General features: G+C 36.9%; 1 protein-coding gene across 9 annotated transcripts in view; it reads right to left on the reverse strand.

The window, feature by feature from the left end:
- inpp4b (inositol polyphosphate-4-phosphatase type II B) overlaps window positions 1-19,431 on the reverse strand; it is a 446,954-nt gene that overhangs the window by 55,808 nt on the left and 371,715 nt on the right. For all 9 annotated transcript variants that reach the window (XM_049481670.1, XM_049481669.1, XM_049481668.1 and 6 more), the window contains one exon: window positions 7,827-8,010. In XM_049481670.1, the coding sequence (XP_049337627.1) occupies window positions 7,827-8,010 (184 nt within the window). The remainder of the gene's footprint in view (window positions 1-7,826; window positions 8,011-19,431) is intronic.

The following is a 19,431-nucleotide window of genomic DNA, read 5'->3' on the forward strand; positions in this document are numbered from 1 at the left end:
TCACATGTTTTGTGTGACCAGTGCTGATGCATGTTAGATAATGAGGATGTATCCATATACAGGTGTATCTCAAAAAAATTGAATATCATTTAAAAAAAGTTACTTAATTTCAGTAACTTAGTTAAAAATGTGAAACTCATACATTATATAGATATCCAAACCATCACTGATCATCAGTAAATTTTACATTTCATTTGTAAATCAAGGGATCAGAGTCTGGAGGAAGAGTGGAGAGACACACAGTCCAAACTGCTTGAGGTCTAGTGTGAAGTTTCCACCAATCAGTGATGGTTTGGAGAGACATGTCATCTGCTGGTGTTGATCCACTGTGTTTTATTATCAAGTCTAAAGTCAGTGCAGTTTTGTTTTCCCACAAAATCTTACAGCACTTCATGCTTCCCTCTGCTGAAAACTTTTATGGAGATGCAGATTTCATTTTCCAGCAGGACTTGGCACTCTGCCCACACTGCCAAAAGTACCAACTGGTCTTAAATGATATTCTAATTGTCTGAGACACTGATTTTTGGGTTTTCATTGGCTTTAAGCCATAATCAACAACTCTGTGTGTAAAACATATAATTCACAAGTTTGACATTTTAAATGACTAGAATTAGGTTACTTTTCAATGAAATTCTATTTTTTGTTAGATGCACTAGTGTAAACAGCCCTTCCCTATTTAGCTCAAAGCTAATGAGGGAATGATACATGATAGGCTGTATTCTGTGAAGAACAGGAGAAAATATAACACTTTACTTTTTAAAATAATGAATTTTTCACCATAGAAGTGTCAGTGATCTCTGATTTATATTAATCATGAATTTTAGGACAGGAATCACAGCTCAATAGCACAGTACCTATTCTCTTTATTAAATGCTGAGCTGCAGTGTGAGAAACAGAAATGCAGAGGGAATATCAGAGGCAGCTGAAGGCTATTCTACATGAGAGGAGGTTTTAAACAATTCAGCTACTTTAACGAAGCTGCTGCTCTGTTCCAGCAGCATTATTCTAACTGTGCTAATTATTTAAATGCGATGACACTGCCACGCCGTGAGGAGGTTTAGGTTGTACAATATGTTCAGAGTTGTCTAACAAAGAGCATTAAGGCTCATTTATGCTAAATGTTACAGATAAAATACAGATATAGATACAGAGGGAAAATTCTCTCTGTACTCTGTGTTCATTAAGTCTGTATTTGTGCTTGTGAACTGTGACTAGAATGAACCAGACTTTAGCAAATGCAAGACAGAAGAAAATGCAATAATAGAAAAAGGGTAAAGGAATTTAAGACCACAAAAACCAACAGTCTGGAGGTGGTGATTTGCTGCTAAACGGAAACTACATGTTAAACTGAAGGGTTTTTACTTTTTCTAACCTGCACTATTGATATTTACTTAAATGTGCTTCATAACAAAGTCAAACAGCACACTGGTTAATGTGTTATTAGCTGTTTTAGAGTGAGTTTTGCCTATAACTGTTACTTAGACAACAATGAAAGCACATTTTATTGGTGTACTCAATGCTGAAATCTGTGTAATAACACACAGGTTATTCCTATTACAGGTGTAAGGGCCAATGTACTGTTAGGAGTCTTGCCAAAGGACTTTTACTGGTGTAGAACAGCATAGTGACCTCAGGCCAGGAATTGAACCCCAGCCTCCAACACGATGTGGTAGCTCATTAGCAGGTGGTGGTGTTATCCACTGCACCATTCCAACCAACCAAGATATGAACAGCCCAACTACTGTAACTGCTTCTGTATTGTTAGCTCAGGTAGATTGTGTTTGTGTATAATTGGGACTTAGATAATCAGATGATCAGACCACATTTTATTACTAATCAATGCCGACATTTGGATAATTGGATAATTCCAAAGGGTTCACTTGCTTTTTCTAGCCTGCACTGTGGATGTTTACTTATTAAGTAAAAAAAAGCTGAAAACATATATGTTTACCTGCGCTTTTTGTTAAGTGTTTTATTTCTTGTATTGTTTTTTGGTTCTTAGTTGTCATTACTTGTATATTCTTTTAATTATAATGTCTTGTAATTTTCTTTTAATATTGTTCTGTATCACCCACTGCTTATTGGGATTCAGCACCCCCGCCATGAAAAGCACCCTCTCTCGGGAGCCCATCTTCACTCGGGAGCCCAATCCGCTTTAACTTACTTAGAATTACACGTCAAATATAACGGTTATCTCAGTCACGGTCACATACATAGCGACAGTTCACTTCCGAGGGGGAGGTGCTTTTCCTGTCGGCTGTGCTGAATGTCGCATCACTGACATCGTCTTGTTCCGTGTTCTGGCACACCTCTTCAAGCGGAGCAGTTCGGAGCGTTCACACTAGTCAATCCAGCCGTGCTTTGGGGGGTAACCGTGTCACATTCTATCAATAATCAATGCACAAAATCTGGTACTTTCCATGGCTTTTCTGACATATTCTCACAACTGTATGTCTGGGGAAAAATTAGATTTGTCACTGAACTATCACTTTTATCACGTTTAACTGCAAAGCACGAATGCAAATGAATGGCCAGTCTGATCTCTGAGCTGTGCTGAGCACAGGCTGGTCTAATTCCTGATCTATGGTTATGCATTATGGTGAGAGTCTGTCCTTGGATGATCTTGGATCAGCTCTTGGCACGGTCTGGGCACAGGCAGCAGGGAAGATCCAAACTCCTTAACCTTCGCTGCTTCGGACTCCAGCTGAAAAATAGTCTGCAGTTTGTCCTGCTGACTTCACAGCCCACAGCTTTTCTGCAGTGACGGATGAGCCACTTGGGGTAAGAGTTATTCTGTGTGTGTGTAGGTGTTCTGTTCTAACACTGCGCACACACAGACACACACAAACAAGGTTGGGCCTAATGACAAAAATATATTCCCTGTGAAATACACAGATATACCATGTGTCATTGGAAAAGAACTAACTATTGGGTCCTATTACTTTTGTCATGTCCCATGAAAACTAAAGAACGTCACACCACTGACCTGTGGCATATGTGTGTGTGTGTGTGTGTGTGTGTGTGTGTGGTCATTCTCTTGCATTGAAGGTGGATATTATTTCTCTCAGAGTCACTTATCTGTTGTAGTGCCTTCAATCATGTATTCATGTAGACTACGTAGACTCCACATAGCGTAGCAGCCGGCGCCAGGAGTAATGGCGGCACTCGGAGCTGAAGCTCGCTTTATAGGATGTAAACAGTGTTTTTTAATGAGCTTCTTGTGCACTTTTTAAGTTATTAATGTCTCGTTTTAAATGTCAGGGCTCTCCAGATTCTAGCAAGGAGGTGTGGAGCTACTTTGAGCTGGAGAACAGTAAAAAAAGCGATTTATCGGGGGGAAATTATGCCCCGTGTCACCCAGTCTGAAGGGGGTTTGGACTAACTGTTAAAATTTCTGGATCTCGGAGCGCTGTGGGTGAACGGAGGTGTGCTATTTATCAAAGATAAGTACTTTTTATCATGTTTTACTACACCAAAAGTCCATTTTACACCGGAGTTCTTCTTTAATATTCCACAGTGTCAGAAAGCATTATCATCCACAGTGGACAGTGCAGTGAGTGGTAATTATCATGCTCGTCAGTGCAAACAGACAAGCAACTCACATTCAGTAGAGAAATCACATTTACATTCAGTACAGGAGACCCAACACACACATCCCACAGCTCAACACAGCTTTTTCTTCAACTTCCATGTGATATGCCAAAAGTCATGGGACAAAAGTACTTTCTATTTCATTTTTTTTTTTTGCTATTTGCCAGTGTAGAAGTGAGATGGACAATGAGTAAAAGGACATAGGGACTTTTTAAATATCAATTAGTCTTGCTAATAATATAATATCATATCATTATATCACCCAGTGCCAGATTAACACTTTTTGAGGCCCGGGGCTAATTACCAGGATGAGGCCCACAGTACCAATCTATAACAGACTACCGTTTAAAGTGAACTGGTAACATGATTTCAATTCAATTTAGGGTTGGGCGATGTCTCTTTAGTTGGCAGATGACGATGTTTACAGGGAAACATCGCGATGGACGATGATATCGTGTGGGGTGTGGGTTGAATAGAAATAATTAAAAACTGATTTACTATATTTTACTTATATTTACTATACATTTACTATAGACGAATAAAATATATACGCAAAAAAGGAAAAATAGGACAATTTAAAAAGATCATTAAAATGGATACATAAAAAATAAAGAATGTATATCTTATGAAGAAAAAAATAATTTAATCAATAAAATAATAAAAATATTTCAGATGAATAAAACAATAATTAATATGAAATAAAAACTAATTTAAAACACAATCAAAGGCTTTTTGATAGTGCGCAGAATAATAAAAGTTTCAGTTTCAGTTTCAGGTCATTGAAACTGCTCATCAAAACCTCAACCTTTCCTTTATATTTGACAATATTCAATTAACTTTACAGGTCCTCACTCATCTTCATTTATTTAACTAAACTGAGTTTTATATTATTGTATTATATTATTTATATTATTATTATTTGTAGCCCTGCGCTGAATTCAGCTCCGCGCTGAGGAAGAGCGAGTGAGAGAGAGAGAGAGAGAGAGAGAGAGAGAGTGAGAGAGAGAGAGCGCAGCGCATCTTTGCTGGTGGTAGCTGCTACAGCAGGCTGACTACTCCACGATGGTTAATTTGGGTGTTTTCTGTAATAATTCTGTCGCTCTTTCCTTTTTTATTGCTTGTAATTTTCGTGTTTTTAATTTATTTTTGTCATTTGACATTCAGCGACCGGAGGCCCCCCTAGTGGTGAGGCCCGGGACTGCAGCCCTTTCAGCCCATTCTTTTAATCCGGCCCTGATATCACCCACCATTAACACAACCTATACGCTACTACTATAACTAGTAGAGCCTAAACTAGTAATATGTACCAGCGAGTCACATAATCATATGTTTAATCTCTCTGCTTCTGTTGCTGTGTTTCTGTCACACACTCTCACACACACACACACACACACACACACACACTCTGAGATTTCAATCAGGGCCCGCTGGCTGCGGCAGCTGGGTAGGCTCCCGTCTCTAATCAAGGCGGAGAGGAGCAGTGACAGAGAGAATGTACCAATTAAGGCAGCTGATTGGCTGCTATTCCGCCGAGGCAAAAACAATCTCCGCGCAGCAGATTGCACACTGACAGCACCAGATGTAATTCATTAATTGGGCTGATAAAACACCAAAGCCACCAATCTGGCAACCCCGAGCGCCCTGCATTTGTTGGGCTTGGCGTGGGAAACACATGCACTGATGGCCATTTGTCAAGGCCTGTGTGGCCACTCGACTCTTCCTAATCCAGACATGACTGAAGACTGCTGATGAATCAAAATGAGATATTACATCATCATTCACTCGCTGTGACATCGCTGTACCACTGTTCTGTCTGGAATGGATTATAGAGAAATTTCACAGTGTAAGTTTACAGGAACAGTAGAAGGACCTGGGAAGTAAGGGTCCTGAGGGGGCTTCACCTCAGAACTGCTTTTGGATGGATGTTCTGGGATGATGAAATCGCTTTTTAACCCTTGTGTGGTGTTCGGGTCTGTGGGACCCGTTTTCATTTTTCATCAAATAATACTAAAAATATATTTTTTCTAACTCAAACTCATTGGCATTTGCTCATTTTTGGTGAAAAACATATCAAAACACATTTTCGATAAACACACACTGTATACCCCCCCCCCCCCCCCCCCCGCCCCCCTACACATTTATACTACATACAGTATGTTTGGCCAAGGGCTAATAAACATTGCTTCATTTGTAAATTTTAAACTAAAAAAATTTTCTACTCATATCTTGAGTTTAATTCATTTTCTTTTACATTTTATTAAAAAACTAATAAAAAAAGAGTAGCACTTTTTAAAAGAAATGTAACATAAGAAAGGTAAAGGGCAAATATTAACCATGTAAGCTGTTTATATTGCTTGCAATTTAGGTGAAGCGAGCATGTGTAAAGCATTTTAATGTAAAATTGCTTAATTTTGCTGAATTAAATACAAGTAACAAAGTAAACGAGTAACAAAAATATGAACACCACACAAGGGTTAAGATAGATTTGAGGGATTCTATAGGAAAGCAACTGTTGGTTCCATTAAAATCCATGTTTGCATCAGTCTTCTGAGTGTTGCATTGCTATCTGAATCAGAAACTCCATTACCAGGTTCTAAAGAAGCATCAGTACATCAGGAGATTTCTCTTTTCTGAGAAAACCATTCTGCTATCTTGATGCAGCTTCATTCTCTCTGCCAGTTTATTCTATCACTATTTTTGGTAAAATCAAAATGTTTTTATGTTTTTGTGCATTGTAGTGTACTAAAAAATGCTCTTATTTAAAAAGAAAAAAGTCACAGTTTGCTTGATACGGGTTGTTTATCATGTAAAGTTTCAGAAATTTCATCTTAAAACTTAACGGACTATCTCAGACCTTCTAGTGTTAAACTTTGTAATAAAATGAAATATTATACACATTTATGTTCATAACTAAACAAAGAAACTTTACTACTACACCTTACAGCTGAAGTCTTTTGGATACTAGAAATAAACGAGTGGATTTTATTTTTGCTGGCATTAGATGTAGCATGTGTGATGGATTCGTGTTTTTTTAAATAAATGTTTTTTTTATTTGTATTTTTATGTAGTCTATATAAAGGTGCTGATAAGTAGTGGCTTCTATTGTTTTTGGGGTGGAAATAGATGAGAACTTTAGGATAATAAGTACTTTGTTATGAATGCATTAGAAATGCTTGTAATTTTGAGAATGTCCTTTAGTATTCTTTACACTTAAAAATTTTACATGAATTTAATGTTTTTTGAGCAATACACATGGAATATCCAATCTTTACTCAATTAAGTACAATCTATATACTGTATCTTTCGAACTATAAGACTGAATTATAAGGTGCATTTTGAGCCATAAAAATAAGAAACAAGGATGTTGTCATGTAAACCTTGTAATGGGGAAGCTGGGGGATGCACCTAAGTAAACAAAACTGTAATTCTAAAAAAAGAACATTTTCTTTAAATGGTAAAATTCATACATAAGGCTCAGCAGATTATGAGGCGAACTGACAATTGTGACATACAGTGAGAAAAATACGGTAATAGAGATGTGTACAGTAAATGTAGGAAACGTTTAAATCATCCAAATAAGTCAAGTTACAGTTTTAGACCTTTAAAAGTTTCCACACACATATATCTTTTAACTGAAAAAGTGGTTTCTCTATGGCTTTGCTTAAATAGCCATTTTAAACGCGTGTTCAGAACATCTGTGAAGTAAGCAGTAGTGAGTAAGTGAAGTCCAAAAATGAGCAAAAGATCAAGACGTTTCTGCTGAAGTGTTCACTGCAGTGAATATTGCAGATAAAGCAGCGAGAAAACCACAAGCAGCTAGATATAGAGATATATGCACATTGCAGTGGAGCACAGATATATAGATAGATGGGTATCTCTCCATGTGAACCCTTCACTGTACCATCATTCCACTGTGCGCTCGTCAAGCTGTCAAAAGCCGTCAGAAAGTCACGGCAGTTAGCGTCAGTTCATGACATCTGTCAAACGCAAAGTTTTCTTCCACAAATTCTCACGTCGCTGGTGTCACGGCCTTCTATCAGCGCTTGGATCCATCTTAACCAACGTGTTGGGTTGTAGGAAAACGTCATGAGGATATAGCAAGTCTAAAACACCTGAAACTGGTTTTCTCATCATTTTTTTCCCCCTCATCTCTCATGATGAATACTTGACACACTGCACACATCTTTATAGAGGAGAGCTGACAAAGTGATATACAGTTCAAACTCAGGCCTCACCTTCTCAGCCAGGCTCTTCAGCGCCTCCCGCAGGCTGTGGCTGGAGCGCTGCTGTGCGGCCAGCAGCAGGCGGTCAGCCAGGCCGCAGATGAGGGGCTGCAGCTGGGCCACCGTGCTCAGGATCTCCCTGGCCTTGGCTGTGTGCTCTGGAGAGTAGTAGATGCACTGATACGCTGTACTGTAGCTGTGGAGGAGAGATAAAGACAGTGTATAGAAATGATTTTTTTCTCTGTAGGAGCATATGGGTGTATTTTTCAGAACCACGTAAAATCCAATTAAGTTACATTTACAGTAACGAAGGTCACCACAATTAAACATTACAAAAATATAAAATGCCAACATAGAACCGTAGAATAAAAAAAAAAATGTCATCAAATGTAATACATAATTTGTAGCATAACCACTTAAATAGATAAAGTACAGCCATAGAAATGTGTGTAGTTAAAGAATGTAAATAGATATAACAGAACTATGAAAATCAGTGTAAAATAATTATTGGGTGTAAAATAATCAGAGAAATGGTTGTAAAATACCAACTTTAATGGGTGTATCATATCCATTGAAATGGGTGTAGTATAAACACAGAAGCAAGTGTTGAATAACCAGGACAGTTAAGTAAACTAACTATGTAAAAAATGGGTGTGGAATAACCTAAGGACATAGATGCGAAATAAATCTGGAAATGGATTTAGAATAACTATGGAAATGGATGTTGATTAACTTTAGAAAATAACTATGGTAATTGATGTAGAATATGATTGGAAATGGATGTAGAATAATCATTAAAATGGTTATAGAATAAATATGGAAATGGATATAGAATAAATATGGAAATGGGTGAAGAATAACTATAGAAATGGATATAGAATAAACATGAAAATAGATGTAGACAAACATAGAAATGGGTGTAGAATAACTATGGAAATGAATGTGGAATAAACATGGAAATAGATGGGTGTAGACTACCTGTGAGAATTATGTAGAGTTACCGTGGGGATGCTGTTAAATAACTATTAAAATGGGTGTGAAAATAAATTTGAACATTGGTGTATAATAAGTCTGGAAATTGCTGTATTAAACACAATGATCGAAAAAAAAAAAAAAACGCTGATTCAAATCCCAGTCATGCAGCTTGCCCTCAGCTGCCAGATAGATGACCACTGAAGTGTGTGCATCAGTGGAAACTGGTGATGCATGAAGTGTGTGTGTGTGTGGCACAAAAATATTGTATCAAGAAAACAAAAAGATATACAGCATAAATAAATTATAATATTGGAAACGTGTGTAGTACAAATTGCTTATATGGAGCACAAAAAACAAAAACAAAAAAAAAATACATGAAAATTGATTTAGTCCAGTAATGTATTAATAAGTAATGTAGTCTATTTCAGGTTAACATTTAAAATTCTGAAATAATTCTATCATAGTTTCTTTCATCTGAATTATGAGAGCTGATCATTAATTTTCATTTATCTGAGAAAACTGTAGTGTATATCTGTGTTTATGATCAAACCTTGCTGCTTTTACACAGATATCTTCAAAACACGGTCAGCTCACATTTCCAACACCACGAAAAATCCTTTTTTGAGTGTAATTTTGTTCAAACAGAGCAGCCCTCAGGATGAACAGCTCTCAAACACCCTGCTAAAGCAGCTCCAGAGACCAACTGAGACTCATGAACTTCCCAACACGCTGTAGTTTAGCTAAAGACTGAGGAATGATTGCAATCAGGCGCAGAAGCTAGATTCTGTGTTACGCTTTAGCTGACCTATGGTGGACAGAGTGGAATCGATCCAACTTGAAACTGCTATAATTTCATCTGATCAATAGACACCCACTGGCTCTCTGTTCTCTCCTGTATCAGCAGAGAGTACAAATTCATTTCAGCTTGTTTCCCGGACGATCCATAACCTCAGCTACATAAAGGATTCATATGTTAGGTGAGAGCGAGGGATAGGAGCAATCAGCCGCCTCATTATTATCGGCGATGAGCGGATCGATCTGCTTTGGTGCAGGAAATTCACAAATGATCAGCAGGGCCGCTGCTAAGGTTTTGGAGGCCCTAAGCATAACTGGTCAGGGAGGCCCCCCCCAAAAAAAAAAAAAAAAAAAAAAAAAACACACACACACACACAAACACAAAAGGTTTACGCAAAATTTTACTATTTATTAAAATTACACATGTAACTGTGAATATTTACAACGTTATAAGTAAGGCCAATAACAGTGAAGAACAGCACAAGAGTACTATTTATAATGCATAAATAATAAATGAAACGATGCATGTCTATTTTAAGCAGTGGACACGTCATTTACACAAGCCAGCCTTAAAGGTTATGAAATTATCGTTTATATTCGTGGTGTATTTATATCAGCCTGTCAAAATCTATAGAGCTGTCTGATCCTGCTGTCATACAGACCATTTGGATAGTGCACTGACGGCATTAGTCAATAGGTAGGCTACTCTGTTTATTAATTTTTTTATTAAAGTCACTAAAAATCTTCAAACTACACTACTACTATTTGCAAACGTGCCACGTGCCTTGCAATACCCAGATTAGTTTCTAGTTAAGCGTTTAAAGCTACCAAATCAGCAAAGCCAACGTAACTAGCTCAGGCAACACCACTGAACATGAAGTAATCAAAACTATTTAAACCTTTATCATCGAAGTTACTCACCAGAAAGGGATGCATGGGCCTCATCTTTCTGCTTCTTTTTCTTCTTCTCAGCTCCAGACTCAAACCGTCGCTTCATAGTTGAATTACCATTTAGTAGCAACTTCGCGGTGAACTTGTCTCCTGCCAAACTCAAGTAGCGTTGCTACTTTAGTTAGGACTAAGGTTGCCAGATAAGTTACGATTTTTCATCCTATTTGTTTATTTTATTTTAAGTTTTTAACTTACACAAATATTGCACTGGACAAGTTTTTGTATAGAATGGCCACATACACTTTAAAAATGGTTAAACATGCGCAAGATTTAGCGCCTCCATGCATTTTTTGATTATTTATTTGACTGGAAAATGTCACATCTGGCAACAACCAACAGAGCAAACCGAGCCGTGCCATTTCAGGCAATAGGGGTGGGGGCATTATATTATGCACAAAAATAATAACGTGCAGCTTTTAAGTAGTAGAGTAGGTGCCCCATGCAATGTTTAAAGACAAAAAAGATGAGCGTATCATAAATAATTCACATTGGGTTTTAAATTTAATAATGTCATAATTTCAACACATTTCATTCTCAGTCAATTTGGCTCCCTGCAACTGCAAAATGGTTGAGGCCTAACGCTGGCTGCGTTGTCTGCGTATGCAGAGCGGCGGCCCTGATGATCAGCAATTAAAGCCCACTGAACAGCTGCACACTGCAGAATAAGAGTCCTACAAAATGTATTTATTAAACGCAGTGGCTCAGGTTAATACTGCTTATATCTGCAACAATCCATCATCTTGAACATACAAAAATAACAAAAAAAAAAAAAAAAACAATGAAGGTGCCAAAAGTTGAAGCCGGCCCTGTGTAAGAGGGGAGATGTTTTTGCAGAAGAGATGACAGATTTATGCTAAAGGGTCAGCAAAGGTCAGAGCTCCTGTTAGCCACTGAAATGGCTACATGGTTGCAAGAATTCAGGCTTGAGATCCTTTGCCCTCAAAGTCTGTGAAGAAAGAGAGGGAGAGAGAGACAGTGCAAGTGAGAGAGAGACAGAGAGAGAGAGAGACGGAGAGAGGGAGAGAGAGACAGTGCAAGTGAGAGAGAGACAGAGAGAGAGAGAGACGGAGAGAGGGAGAGAGAGACAGTGCAAGTGAGAGAGAGACAGAGAGAGAGAGAGACGGAGAGAGGGAGAGAGAGACAGTGCAAGTGAGAGAGAGACAGAGAGAGAGAGAGACGGAGAGAGGGAGAGAGAGACAGTGCAAGTGAGAGAGAGACAGAGAGAGAGAGAGACGGAGAGAGGGAGAGAGAGACAGTGCAAGTGAGAGAGAGACAGAGAGAGAGAGAGACGGAGAGAGGGAGAGAGAGACAGTGCAAGTGAGAGAGAGACAGAGAGAGAGAGAGACGGAGAGAGGGAGAGAGAGACAGTGCAAGTGAGAGAGAGACAGAGAGAGAGAGAGACGGAGAGAGGGAGAGAGAGACAGTGCAAGTGAGAGAGAGACAGAGAGAGAGAGAGACGGAGAGAGGGAGAGAGAGACAGTGCAAGTGAGAGAGAGACAGAGAGAGAGAGAGACGGAGAGAGGGAGAGAGAGACAGTGCAAGTGAGAGAGAGACAGAGAGAGAGAGAGACGGAGAGAGGGAGAGAGAGACAGTGCAAGTGAGAGAGAGACAGAGAGAGGGAGAGAGCGAGCAAGCCCTAAGCAGGGAGTTTTGATGTAATGGCTGATTGCTGTATAAAAACTCACACATACTGTAGATAAGTATATATTTACATGTGTAGATTGTTAACCCTTGTACTCAAAGGTACACTCTTCATAATTGTACCCTCAAAGGTACAATATTGGTCTTTACAGGGTCAGATTTGTTCCCTCTGAACTACAAAGTAATTTCTAACAGCAATAAGTACAAATTTGTAACATTTAACCAGCCAAAAGGTACATTCAGTATTCTGTATTACTGTACTAATACACTATATACATTTTAACCCCTTAACGCCTGTTGTTGCAAATATGCGACTAACCGTTTGATTCAATCAACCTGCCAAGATAGCGCCTCCATTCCCCCAATGCCTGTTAGTGCATATTCGCCACGGACCTAGGAACCTTTGACAATTTACAATTCAAATGAATCTAGAATTCAAATTAATGAAATGTTTCCTGTAATATTTGTGTATATTGTGTTGGTGACAGTAATTGGTGTTATTTATTATTGAATGCCTGCTGTTGGGTGCATAAATAAAACATTGATTTTTCACTGTTATATTACTCTGTTATTGTTATCTTAGTATGGACCATTATGTCTGCTGTAGCAAATTTGCAACATACCAAATTTACCCCAAATAGACCATATTGCCTGTTGTTGCAAATTTGCAACATACCAAAGTTTCTATTTATTTTTGTGCAAAAGTGAAATTAATAATCTCAACAATATTTACTATCTACTTAAAGGTAAAACACACATGAAACATTTTTTCATATACAGCTACATTAATTCAGGCGTTAAGGGGTTAATAGCACATTTTATATTTGAAAGCCAGACAACTTTGGATCATCAAGTTCTTGACACATACTCAGTTGATGATAATGTTTATAATCTTTACTGGCACAAAAACCATGGGTACAAAAAAGGACTTTCACTCAAAGGTATTTTTGGACCTCAATATAAGGTACAGCCCCAGTGACGAGCTTTGTACTCCTTTGAGTACAAATCTGTACTTATTTTTCTAAGTGTGAATTTACATCAAACCACAATTCATTCATTTTGTTATGTAGTAAAATTGCTAAATGTGCAGTTGGCCTTCCAGTTCTTGTGATCAGGTATCATTGTGTCTGATCATATATGGGTTATTAGAGTTAGTCCTGGAGTACAGAGGGGAAAAAGGACACAGGACAGGAAGGCCTGCCCAAGCTCAACAGCCTCTGTCCTCAGCATTTCTGTCTAAATGCTGATCAGACAGACCTCCAGCCTACTGAATAAGATCCTGTATAAAGTGAGTTCCTGTAGCTGCAGAGCCACGGCCTCAATTTAAAAAGGGCAGCTAATCTTAATAACTAATTACATATTATAAATCATTTATACAGTAGCTCTACAATAGGCCAGTTGGAAATCCACTGTATAGATAGTATCAAGCACAGATCTGACAGTGACGAATTAAGCGGCTGTGTTTTTTTTTACAATATAAAAGCGCGTTCCGATGACAAATCACGCAATGCAGGGTGAAATGAAGTTAGGCCTAAAATAGTCTGACCAAGTACACTGAAAAAACGATGCATAAAATTTACTTAAACATTTAGCAACTTTCTGCATTCACTTTTTTTAAGTAAATTTAATTTCAGATAATTTTAAGTAACTTCAACTCGATTTCAAGACTTAAATATTATATAGAGTAAATAAGTGAACTGAACTTTAGTCAATCCTTTCTTTTAATAATAAATATAAAAATATAGTTCAGTAAAATTATTCTATTAAAAATTTTGCAATATAGTATTATATGGATTAAAACATTGAAAGAGTATTCAGTACTTAACAGCAAACTACTAAAAGAATTGAGTTATGTGTTCAGTAAAATTATTCTATTAAAACTCTAAAAATGTAATATTATATGGATTAAAAACATTGAGGGAATATTCAGTACTTAATAGTAAACTACTGAAAAAAATGAGAATAAATATAAAAATATGCGTTTAGTAAAACTATTCTATTAAAACTCTAGAAATATAATATTATATGGATTAAAAACATTGAGGAAATATTCAGTACTTAATAGTACTTAACTACTGAAGAAAGTGAGAATTAATATAAAAATATGTGTTTAGTAAAATTAGTTTATTAAAAATCTACAAATATAATATTATATGGATAAAAACATTGAGAGAATATTCAGTACTTAATAACAAACTACTGAAAAAAGTGAGAATAAATATAAAAATATGTGTTTAGTAAAATTATTCTATTAAAAATCTAGAAATATAATGTTATATGGATAAAAAACATTGAGAGAATATTCAGTACTTAACAGGAAACTACTGAAAAAAGTGGAAAAGGCGTATACATTTATTATTGAAATTATTATTATTCTGTAGTATTATACACTGTCTCACAGCACTGCTGCTCTCTGATTGGTTGCTAGGTGAGTAAATAAGTGAAGTGAACTTTATTTATGCATACAATATTACCTAATTACAATGACTTCATTTATACTATATCATTATATATCATTTTAGTTAAAACACACATTAAAATATTTACATAATCTCAAAGATTTATTTTGTAAACAGACCAGGTCTCACCCTCTCAACACATGGATGGAATATAATACATTCTTTTTAGTATAGTAAAAATAATGTATCACATGCCATCCATGTGTTGAGAGAGTGTAATATGTGTGTTTTAACTAAAATATTTAAATTTACATAAATTATAATATATTATGTATCATACATTATTTGAGTAATATTGTATAAATTAAGTAATTGTAATTAGGTAATATTGTATGCAGAAATTAAGTAAAGCTTAATAAAAGAAAGGATTGATTCAGCAAATATAAATTAAGTAAAGTTTACTAAAATAAAGGACTGACTGAAGTTCAGTTCACTTATTTACTCTAGATAATATTTAAGTCTTGAAACCGAGTTGAAGTTACTTAAATTTATATGAAGTTAAATTTACTTAAAAAAAGCAAATGCAGAAAGTTGCAAAACCTTTTTTAAGTAAATTTGACACATATTTTTTTTCAGTGTATTTATTCCTGTGGGGAGACAAGGTGAAACAGAGTTATAAAAGGGGTCTCATATGTGAAATGTCACCGCCGGCAAACACTTGTGTATTCATTAGCTAGAAAATGGCCCCTTGTTCCAGTTTCAGCGGAGCTTCTGAAAAATGCATGAGGCTTACTGCTTCAGTCCAGCAGCACCATCTGCTGGGTCATAACTCCCCTACACTGCCTGAACCAGAAGTGTTATAAAGTGAATTAGCAGAAAATGACCAAAAAAATTCAGACAGACAAAATGCTGCAAATGTCTGAGCTGAGGCTCTGTGACGTGACTGATGATGGAATGGATGCAACACCTGAGGACATCCGGTCATCTACACTGAAAAAAATGATGCGTAAAATTTACTTCAAAAAAGTTTCGCAACTTTCTGCATTTCTACATTTAATTTCAGATAAATTTAAGTAACTTCAACTCGGTTTCTTGAGTTAAATATTACATAGAGTAAATAAGTGAACTGAACTTTAGTCAATCTTTTTTTTTAGTAAACTTTTCTTGATTTAATTTTGCTGAATCAATCCTTTCTTTTAGTAACCTTTACTTAATATTACCTAGTTAAAATTAATTGTCTTAACACATGGATGGCATGTAATACATTCTTTTTAGTAAAAGGAATGTATTACATGCCATCCATGTGTTAAGACAATTAATTAATTAATTAATTAATTAATTAAAAAAATATTAAAAACAAAATAATAATTAATTCTTTTTACTACATGCCATCCATGCGTTAAAACAGTGTAATTTAAATTTCAGGAATTATAATATATTATATATCATAAATTATTTAAGTAATATTGTATAAATTAAGTAATTGTAATTAGGTAATATTGTACGCATGTTACAAATTTACTTTACATTTTTTTTTAAATTAGTAGTAGTAATTTAATTTACTTAGATTTAAATTTAATTAAAAACGTTATATAATACGTTGCACTTTACGTTAAGTACTGTAACAGTTGTTTTTGACACACTTTGCTAAAAATGTCCAAAAATATATTTGTAAATAAGTATTTTAGAAGTATATTGAACTGTATTGAATTTAAAGTGTACTTCATAGTGGTATATATTTTTAAACCCACTATATTGTACTTTTTAAAAAGTATGATCAAAGTTTACTTTCAAACACTTGATGAAAGCATACTATTAAATGTACTTTTAATATATTTTAAGTACATAAATCTGTTTGTATATTTAAGCATACTTAGATATTTCTCAGTATGTTTTAAGTACAATTAAGTATATTTTATTTTAACAGGGGTTAACTGGTACTTTAAAATCTTCTATGACATTTTAGTTATCACTGTAAGTCCACATGTTCTATATCTGGTAAAGTTGCTGCAATTATTTTTAGAACTTACCACCACTTTTTTTTTTTTTTTAGCACAAGTGGAGAAATTTAATCTTCTGTGTTATTTTTAGATAGTGCTGTTACTCTACTAAACCCAGGGAAGGTGCCATCATCTCCTTCCCCAGCTAATTATTCCCCCCTTCCTGAGAAGGGTCCCACCGTCCCACAGCAGAGGATGTGAACGCGTCCACTAGCTCAGAGAGGAGGGGTGAGAAGCAGCAGCAAGGTGCACGCCTCTTACAGGTCTTCATAAATCATCAGTGGGAATGAGTGATGACAGTAAAGAGAGGAAACGCAGGACCCCACAGTGTAATTAAGCTCACGTCTCCGGTGTACCTCTAATTAACAGAGTAGAGAGAGAGAGAGAGAGAGAGAGAGAGAGATAGAGAGAGAAATAATGAAGTGCTTTCCTCGGTTCACCGTTGACGTGTAGCGGCGAGCAGCACAGACTTAATCACTGGAGCGAAAACGGCTGCTTAAGTCTGTCCCAGAGCTGCAGTGACGACGCCCAAACTTCACACAGAGAGAGAGAGAGAGAGAGAGAGAGAGAGAGAGAGAGAGCAGCTCCCGCTTTATCCTACACTCACTCGCCCCGCACTACACACTCCTGCACACACTGGCCCTCAGTCTCAGAGAGAAAGACTGATAAAACAGAGAGAAAGAAGAAACAGAGAGATACAGTAGGGGAGGGAAGACCAGAGAGAAAGAACAGAGAGAATGAAAAACAGAAAATAGATGGAAAGAGCTTGAGCAGAGCATGAGCATGAGAGTGAGAAAGAGGAACAGAAAAGGAGAATTTATGTACTGAATGAAAAAAGGGAGAAAGAAATGATGGAGAAAGAACAAGAGAGAAAAAGACAAGGGCACAAAAAGCAACAAATGAGTGAGCGTCAAAGAGAGAGAGAGAGAGAGAGAGAGAGAGAGAGAGAGAGAGAATGGAGATGGAGAAGGGACAATGACAGAGTGAGGCTGATAAAATAGGGTGGGACAAAGAAAACAGAGATGAACAGAGAATAAGATAGAAAACATGAAAAATAAAAGGAAAAAGAGGACAATACAATGTGAAGAGACTGAAAAGAGTGAATAAAAAGAGAGAGAGCGATAGAGGGAATGGACAAGGGGACATAGACAGAGTGAGGCTGATGAAACAGTGGGAGATAAAAAAAACATAGCAAAACAGAGAAAGAGAGATAAAACACAGAAAAGGAAAAAGAGGACAATATAGAGACACTGAAAAGATAGAGAATAAAAACAGAGAGAAGAGAGAGAGAGAGAGAGAATGGAAAAGGGGACATTGACAGAGTGAGGCTGATAAACTAGGGGGAGATAAAGAAAACAGAGCAAAACAGAGAAAGAGAGAAAACATGAAAAAGGTAAAAGATGACAATATAAAGAGACTAAAAAAAGACAGAATAAAAACTAAAAATAGAGAGAGCGAGACAGAGAGAGAGAGAGAGAAAGAGAGAAAGAGAGAGAGAGAATGGAGATAGGGACATTGACAGAGTGAGGCTGATAAAATAGCGTGATACAAAGAAAACAGATGAACAGAGAATAAGAGAGAAAACATGAAAAATAAAAGGAAAAAGAGGACAATACAATGTGAAGAGACTGAAAAGAGAATAAAGAGAGAGAGAGAGAGAGAGAGAGAGAGGGGGAATGGACAAGGGGACATTGACAGAGTGAGGCTGATAAAACAGTGGGAGCTAAAGAAAACATAGCAAAACAGAAAAAGTGAGATAAAACATGAAAAGGAAAAAGAGGACAATATAGAGACACTGAAAAGAGAGAGAATAAAAACAGAGAGAAGAGAGAGAGAGAGAATGGAAAAGGGGACATTGACAGAGTGAAGCTAATAAACTAGGGGGAGACAAAGAAAACAGAGCAAAACAGAGAAAGAGAGAAAACAAGAGAAAGGTAAAAGATGACAATATAAAGAGATTAAAAAAAGACAAAATGAAAACTAAAAAAGGAGAGAGCGAGACAGAGATAGAGAGGGAGAGGGAGAGAGAGAGAGAGAGAGAGAGAGAGAGAGAGAACGACCATGTGTGTGTTGTTCTCAGACGTCCTCTAAGTAAATTACAGGATGAATTGTCTCGCTGAACTCTGTTGTCGTAAGGTAATTTTATTCCTGTCCGGACTCACATCTCTGAGTTTAGTCTCTTTGCGTTTAATAAAATAGCTATTTTTCCACCGTAATTCCACTTTCGGCACACGTTTCCATGGAGATCCACGTAAACACAACAGCGAGTGGAAATGGAGGAGCTACTGAACGAGATGAGGTCATGTGACTGAGAAAGGCAAAAAAAAAAAAAAACCCTTGCAGTCCAGATGGAAGAGTTTTAACACTGAGTAGAAGTGTGAAATTTTTTTCACAGATGCCCCCTGAGAAACTAATCTAGTACAGATACGACTTAAAGGGGAGACGTGCACTAGCAGATTTAGCCCCTGGTGCAGGTTCCTCTACTAATATCCTTCTAGTTGTGTCTAGATCCTAGATCCCGCTGCTCATCAGGACAGTCACTGTCCTGCAGCAGTGCATAAACTGGTGAGTTAGTAAACTCTCTCTAATCCATCTGCTGGGCTCTCCTGAGGTATAAACAGCTCATGATTGCTCTGTGACCAGAAAGGCCCTGATTAGCACAGCAGCTAATTACAGCAGGGCTTTATAAACCCAGAGAGAAAGACTTTCAGGCCCTTCAGAAACTCTGCACTCCTGATCTAAACTCTCTCCCAGCTCAACCTAGAACAGTACTCAGTACTCAGTGTTCTTGATTGCTTAGTTCAGCTGAGAAGAACTGTGGACCATCGTCTGGGTCCCAAGAACTTGGATGAAAAC

The sequence above is a fragment of the Astyanax mexicanus genome, chromosome 7 (assembly GCF_023375975.1).
Source record: "Astyanax mexicanus isolate ESR-SI-001 chromosome 7, AstMex3_surface, whole genome shotgun sequence".
In the NCBI taxonomy this organism is placed as follows: domain Eukaryota; kingdom Metazoa; phylum Chordata; class Actinopteri; order Characiformes; family Acestrorhamphidae; genus Astyanax; species Astyanax mexicanus.